Source organism: Dipodomys spectabilis, unplaced genomic scaffold (genome assembly GCF_019054845.1).
Source record: "Dipodomys spectabilis isolate Male_0828 unplaced genomic scaffold, ASM1905484v1 ptg000328l, whole genome shotgun sequence".
NCBI lineage: Eukaryota > Metazoa > Chordata > Mammalia > Rodentia > Heteromyidae > Dipodomys > Dipodomys spectabilis.
Genome location: NW_024871005.1, coordinates 56423 through 64341, shown reverse-complemented (window position 1 = coordinate 64341; position 7919 = coordinate 56423). Strand labels below are relative to the sequence as shown.

Sequence of the window (7919 nt, the reverse complement as noted above, 5' to 3'; positions counted from 1 at the left end):
TAGTGTCTTGTACATCTCATTGTTACAATGGGTCAACTTGTATCCCTATTTAAGCATTTTCTTTTTTCCCTTCCCCTCCCCAAATTAGAAAAAAATGTATATACAAGATGCAGGGCACCGACATCAAATACAATGAAAACAGGAAACCTCAGATTTCTAAGTAGTTAGGACTAACTACCCAACACCTGGGTAGAGGATTGTGTTTTGAAGATAAGAAAAGTCCACCAAACAGTCAGAAGTGGACCTATGGTGCAAGTCGTAAAACTGACAGAAGTGGGTCTGTGCTCCAAGTGGTAGAGCACTAGCTTTGAGAAAAAAAATCAAAAGGGATGGGAAGGGGAAACAAAGGAGGAGGCAACAATGCTGGATAAGAAATGTACTCATTATCTTGCCCATGTAATTGTAACTCCTCTGTATGGTATTTTCACAATAAAAAAAAAAAAACTCTGGGATAGTGCCCAGCCTTGAATTAAAGTTCCAGGACAGGCACACAAACACAAAAAATACTAAAAAGAGCTTTATCAGTTCTAGTAAATTTAAAGAATATTAAATACAAATCATCAGCAGAAAATATTGCAGATATTAAGTGAAATATATAAAAATAACGTTAATGAACTAGACCTACTGGTATCCATATGGATAAAAAGTGCATTTTTAAACTTAAAAAAATAGTGCACTTTTAATGTAATGTGCATGGGCATATATATAGGTAGCAAATACATAACAATTTGATTAAATTTATGATAGCAGATCCCAGTGAGAATGGAGATAATACGATAATACAATGAGTCAGGTGAACAGAACATTTGGTGAATGTATTCTATCTGCAACATAAAGAATAGGGAGAAAATAGAATTTAATATTTAAATGAATACAAGTAGATACTGGTCATGTGGGTGTTTATTATATTAATTATTATTATATTATATTATTAATATATTATTAATTATTATATTAATCTCTTCTGCTTCCTTTAATTTGCACTAAAATACATTTTATCCCCCAATCAAATAAGCCACAAAATAACCCCACCATTTTTGTTTCAAGATGATAGGAATAGACACAATCTGCACTTCCTCATAATGCTCAATTGCCTTACAATTGTAAAAGTAAGTCCATACACATAGTGAAAAGCAATGTAGACAAATCACCATGGATTGGATTGGAATTCTGAGAAGTTCTCAAATGAGAGAAAGCACATGGAATGAGAGTCACTTGTTTAGGTAAGGCCAGTAATTTTTATATCACATTGAGTGCAAAGGTTGTTCCAAATGAAATAACCAATAAGAGTGCTCAATGCCCTGGAGAAGTACTTGTGGCTATGGAAAAGATGATTTGTGCTCCACAACAGGAATATCCCCTAGCATTTAGCTTCATGCAGTGGTGAACAGCTGGGACAATGCCTGGGAGAGATCAAACTACTAGATAACAACCAGAGAAGGAAAAAAGTACATCTACGCTTGCAACATATCCAGTCCAGTTCAAGTTTCACTCATGTCATTTCCCATACTTTAATTAAAAATATTCTAGAAATATAAATACAAATTCACCTCAGCAACAATCAGAGCTCTTATTCATTAAGTATTTGCCATAAACAAGGCACAAATGGCTTGTCTATTAGCTTCCTTATGGTTAGGTAGCAAATTGCAACAACTTTTGGAGTTTAAATGACTAATTTATTATTTTGCTAATCTGGAGGGAGGTATTAACTCTAAACTATGTATATGGAACTGTATTTCTTCTAGGGATTCTAGAAGATAACCCATTTTCTTGTACTTTCCATCTTCTAGAAGCTGTCTACATTGCTTGGTTATGTAGCTCCTTCCTTCATTTTCAAAGTCAGTAGTGTATCATCTTTTCTCTTCCCTGCTCTCTTTCCAACCTGAAATGTCTTATTGATTGTAATCTTACTTTCTTCCTTTTCTAAGAATTCTAAGAGCTCAACCTATAATCCTAGCTACTCAGGAGACTCAGATCTGAGGATCACAGTTCAAAGCCAGCCCGGGCAGAAAAGTCTGTGAGACTCTTATCTCCAATAAACCACTAGAAAACCAGAAATGGAGCTGTGGCTCAAGTGGTAGAGCACTCGCCTTGAGCTGAAGAGCGCAGGGACAGCGCCCAGGCCCACAGTTCAAACCCCATGACCAACAAAAATAAAAATAAAATAAATAAAAAGCCAGAACTGGAGCTGTGGCTGAATTGGTAGAGTGCCCCTTGAGCAAAAAAAGTTAAAGGACAGCCCCCACTCAGAATTCAAGTCCTAGTACCTACACACACACATACATACAGATAATCTCTGCATCTTAATATCCTAACTTCGTTACATTTGAAAGGTTTTTGGTCATATAAAGTCACTTGTTCACAGGCTCTGAGGATAGGAACAGGGACATCTTTGATAGCTGGAGGTCTGTCACAACCTATACAACTTACATTTCATTCTCCAGACCATCATTATGATACATACATTTACAAATGAAGAAATTTAGGCTTAGAAAGGTTAACAAATATTCTGGACTTGGCACAGCTTGAAAGAGAGAGAACCAACCAAGGATAGAAAATTTGGCTAGGTAAGTAAAAATCCTAGGAGTGCTCTTGCTCATATCTGTATTTTTCCTTGTTGCCTTCCCATCTGCTCTTATGAGAGCACAAAGATCCCCATGTTAAGCCTCCTTGTATCACTGAATATCTACTGAAGTGGATCAGCTAAGGTATAATGGCAGAAGTTAGGGTTTGGAAATCCAAAGGTGTGAGCTCAAATACTGACACTCAGAAGTGGGGGCTATTATCTTGGGAAAAATTAGTTAACCTCTCTTTCATTGGTAGTAATGATTTTAAAGATTCCAAATTGGAGGTAGGTTAGACAAATAACATGGTAGCCTATAACGTTTAATGTTTGGTTTCCCTCCACTTATTGAACTCTGAAAGTCCCCACAAATCACTTGTCTTCTACTATCACATATATCTTACCCCAAACATAAATGACCAAGCTGGGCATTGGTGGCTAATACCTGAAATTCTAGCTACTCAGGAGGCTGTGATCTGAGGATTGCCAGCTCAGATCCAAAAGACTCTTATCTCCATTTAACCTGCCAAAAGCTGGAAGTAGAGATGTGGCTCAAGTGGTAGAGTGGCAGACTTGAATGAAAAAGGAAAAGGAAAGGGCCCTGAAGTCAAGCTCCAGTACCAGCACAGACACAAGATCTCTAACTTCCCAAAGCATGATTTTATGATCTCCTCCTGTTATTTCCTTGTTGCCAGACATGGTTATATTATTACTATAAGCATACTGTTTATTGAGCAATAATTTCTGTGTCCTTGTCTTATAAATGTGATTTAAACTTTTAAGAACACTGACAATACCCTAGAGCCTAATTTCTGATCCTGATTATTCCACTGGAGAAAGTGGATAGAAGTTCAGGCCTTAAGTTGCACATTTCAGTAGGCTTTGGCTATAAAGAAAATTTCTGTAAGAAAGAGAACTTAGATAAAGAGTTTACATATCACATTTTCACGAGATCCCATCAGAATAGGGACAAAAATCTCAAAGAATATGCCTGACTTTGCAATGTTCTAGGCATACAGAATGCCAAATATGAAAATAAAGAGATGGATGGCTAGATGATGAAATCATGGAAAACTGCTTCAATTCAGAATTTGTGTAAGCTGTTGGTCTCCCAAGACATTGAACAAGTTGGACAGACAAAGCTAGAAAGAGATCAGACATTCCTGATTATATAGAACAAATCAAACCATAAGGGCATTAGGTGAATGCATCAGGGTCAAAGAGCACTTAAGTGGCACAGACTGAACTAGATGTTATGCTTCCAGGTCTGATTTTTCTGCCTGTTTCTCTGCATGAAGTCTATCCCAGAATCATTCACTCAATGCAGCCATATCTTATTCTACAAAATACACCAAAACCTGTGAGATAGCAAAGACCCTAGTAGGGTTGCAAAATAGGGATATGTCAAGCAAGAATGTACTCCTTACATGCAAAGAGGTAAAGAGAATTCACTTGACTTCTAAGAATTTACTTAAGAACACATGTAAAAAATTTCCCACTATGTGTTTTGTTCAACTTCTATTTATGAAAGGCCACTCTCACTGCTTGAAACACTTGGAGGGTCAAGTCTATGCTTATTGTGTGACAAAGTCTCTTCATTTACTATCTAATTCATACAACCTATGAAGGCAGTATTTTAATTACCTCCACCTATACTGATGAGAAAATACCCTTGAGGCAGGTTAGCTTTAGAGAAAGAATGCTTAAACCAACCCTTCTTTTAATCATGCCTATAGGAGACCCTTGAATTCAATTTCCTCCCTAGTACCTCCCATGGCCACTCACCTTTGGGGGTAATTAGTGGTCAATTTGTGATTAGGATTTCTCTCTAAGGGGGGCAGGGGTAACCTCTGGTTTAGTTCTAAACAGGACAGCGCTGGTATAGTGGAAACCTATGGTTCCTTAGCCTTACATTTGTGTAGCAAACTCCTATTTAAGACTTCATACATATGGGTTGCATCTCATATATACACCTAGAACTATAGGGTAGCAATCTTGTACATGCACAGATCCCTTCTAAAATATCTGTGAAGTTATGATCCTCATTTTCCGTAAGATCAGCCCACTCTCATTACTATGAACTGCTCCCACATTATTTGAAATCTAGAAAGCTGAAATTTTCTTATCCACGTTTGTTCTTGGGCCATCTAGCTCAGCTCAGTCCTGCCATTTTCCTTATGGAGTTTCTTTCCCTCTCCCTCTCTCCTCCCCTCTCCCTCCCACTTTTATTTATTTGTTTATTTTTGTGCTGGAGTCTGAACTCGGGGCCTAGGTACTGTTCTGGAGATTTTTTGCTCAAGATTAGTACTCTACCACTTGAGCCACAGCTCTACTTCCCACTTTTTTGGGTAGCGAATTGGAATCTCTCAGACTTTCTTGCTCATGCTGGCTTTGAACTGCAATCCTCGGATCTCAGCTTCCTGAATAGGTAGGATTACGGGCTATTGGTGCTGTTGGTGCCCTGCTCTTTTTAATTAATTGCTTTGTCACTTTACTTCTCTCTTTCCCTCTCAATTTTTGTCTCTGTCTCTCTGTCTCTGTCTCTGTCATCTCTATCTGTCTGTCTCTCTCTCGTTCTCTGTTCATTCATTTCTTGTTGGAGATACCAAAAATCTGGGATCTTCATTCCCTTGACTACCCACTGGTAAAAGCCTCAGAGAGGTGAATCTATTTGAGCAAGCCAGTATCTGGAACCTGGAATGATATTAAGAAGAAGAAAAAAAAACCCAGCATGATAGCTGTAGGGCCTCCCTCAAGGGAGTAAAAATGTCCCTTTGGGAGATAGAGATAAGCTTGGGGAGGGAGGTGGCTGTACGCTAGCAGATGGAATCTGGATAGTTGGAAAGGGAGGGGAAGGCTGTTCAGGCTGTGTAACTGCACAAACAAATGCAAGATGTGGGTAAGTTCAGCGTGTTCTTTGAATAAAGCAGGTCGAGTAAGGTGGTATGTAGGTAGAGTGGAGTCTAGAAACCCTGGAGCCCAGCTGCACTCCATCTCTGCTTCTCTATTCCCAGTTTCCATTAGGTCCTTACAAGATCACTCTTAAAAATGCCTTTCTGCCTCTTCATCCCCATGGCAACAGGCTTCAGACTCACTCCCCTCCCCCTTGCTTCGTAGGTGGTCTGCCTGCAGGCTGCCTGGGAGATTGCAGAAATTGAAGTCTGGTACTGTCACTGCCCTGTTCAATAACCTAGTCAATATATATCTGTGCCCTGCTCGCTTGACATCCCCATCCCAACTCTCCCACCTAGGCCATGACCTTATCATGTAATGGGCTCACAAATGAGATACACATAAGCGCCTTCTATGTATGAACGTGCTCTGTAAGCCAGGACAGGAAAGAATTGTGGTCAGCTGATGCCCCTCCCTTCCACTATTGGCCTTCTGTGTGAGTGGATTTGAGACCCACTGCTTTGGAAGACCTGGGAACCAATCTCAGAATGTCTGTGTCGGACTGAAGAATACAAGAACACTATAAATACAAAACCATTATGCATAAGAATGCACAAGCACTGTGTGCATTGTTCCTTGAATACCCCATTCTCCACCAATCCCTAGTGTCAAGTCCACCTTTGTCCCACCCCATCAGTAAGCCTACTCCTTTTCCTATCTGCTAGCGGAAGTCCCTGTGGAGAGTCTGCCCACTTCCTCTTTGGGGTTCCGGCGTGTGCGTGGCAGGAGAGGCGGGGCCAATTTTCTCGCGCGCTAGCAGCTGTGGCGAGTGCCGGCGGCTACTGCAGGCACTAGGCAGCTTGCCGGAGCTGGAGCTTTGTGGCTCCGTGCTGTGCTGCTACAAAGACTATTGACATTAGTGTTTTCAGCGGCAGAGGCTTCTTAAGGCAGATCGCGCCGCTTTCCACCAAAGCTACAGGCATTCATCGCCATTAGGCTTTGAGCGCCTAGCCAGAAACATGCCACGGGGACGAAAGAGTCGGCGCCGCCGTAACGCCAGGGCTGCGGAAGAGAACCGCAACAATCGCAAGATCCAGGCCTCAGAGGCCTCCGAGACCCCAATGGCTGCCTCTGTGGTCTCCAGCACCCCAGAAGACGAGCTGAGCGGCCCAGAGGAAGACCCAAGCACTCCGGAAGAGGCCTCCACCACTCCTGAGGAAGCCTCCAGCACTGCCTTAGCACAAAAGCCCCCTGTAGCCCGGAGCAATTTTCAGGGCACTAAGAAAAGTCTCTTGATGTCCATATTAGCCCTCATCTTCATCATGGGCAATAGCGCTAAGGAGGCCCTGGTCTGGAAAGTGCTGGGGAAGTTAGGGATGCAGCCTGGGCGACAGCACAGCATCTTCGGAGATCCCAAGAAGGTCGTCACAGAAGAGTTTGTGCGCCGAGGATACCTGATTTATAAGCCAGTGCCCCGCAGCAGTCCGGTGGAGTATGAGTTCTTCTGGGGCCCTCGAGCACATGTGGAATCCAGCAAGCTGAAAGTCATGCATTTTGTAGCAAGGGTTCGTAATCGATGCTCCAAGGACTGGCCTTGTAACTATGATTGGGACTCAGATGATGATGCGGAGGTGGAGGCTATCCTGAATTCAGGTGCTAGGGGTTACTCTGCACGCTAGGGAAATTTGAGGCAGACCCTTAAGAGTGGAAAAGAGAGTTCAAGGTATCCCAAGGAGTAGATGGCCTGGGTCTTGTGTTGACAGTAATGTGGATCGGGGGAGGGAACTGTAATTGCTATTTGTGATCAGTGCTAATTGTTTAACTGAGAAATAGAATGTTTGCTTTAGATATTGTAAACTCATAATCATTTTACAATGCTTTGATTAAGGATGACAATATGTTTCCATTTAAAATCGGTGTTTTTTTTCTGTCATTGAGATCTGTTATAATAGCTTTGTTATCACTCTGAAATGATTTCTTTTCATTATATTTTGTGATGTGGTAAACGATTATATCATTGAAATAAGCTGTTCTTTGGAGGTTTGATATAACCAGTAAAATGTGGAAGGAAGATGAGAAAATTGTTCATATCTGACCTTTCTGAAATCCTTTCTATCTGCTGTCTTGTAAAGAACACACTACTATGAATATGGTTACTTACACAAAAATATAGACAAAATAAAAGCATAGTAACTAATACATGTTGTCATTTATTGCCCACCTGTTATGTGAGACGAAAGTGTATCTGTTCTGAGAAGAGATCCTACCACACAGCACAGGTTCAAAGGAAGGTTCTGGATTGTGTGGGAGACAAAATTATAGAAACTGGCAGAACAATAATTGATATGCTACAGAAAAAAGCATGGGGTTCAGTAAAATACAGAAAAGCAAACACCACCCACAGGGAGATGCAGAAGACAAAGGGAGCATCACACTAGGATACTTGAAAGTTCAAGAGATGCTC

The 7919-nt window shown here is 41.1% G+C and overlaps 1 protein-coding gene across 1 annotated transcript; it reads left to right on the top strand.

Moving 5' to 3' along the window:
- The first annotated feature begins 6235 nt into the window (after nt 1–6235).
- Mageh1 (MAGE family member H1) lies at nt 6236–7651 on the top strand. The gene has a single exon (XM_042702527.1). It carries the CDS (start codon nt 6475–6477, stop codon nt 7132–7134), a length of 660 nt encoding a protein of 219 aa, XP_042558461.1. The 5' UTR covers nt 6236–6474; the 3' UTR covers nt 7135–7651.
- The last annotated feature ends 268 nt before the right edge of the window (nt 7652–7919 follow it).

What these genes read in the sequence shown, in the direction of transcription:
- Mageh1 (XM_042702527.1), top strand. Translation starts at nt 6,475, where the DNA reads ATGCCACGGGGACGAAAGAGTCGGCGCCGCCGTAACGCCAGGGCTGCG.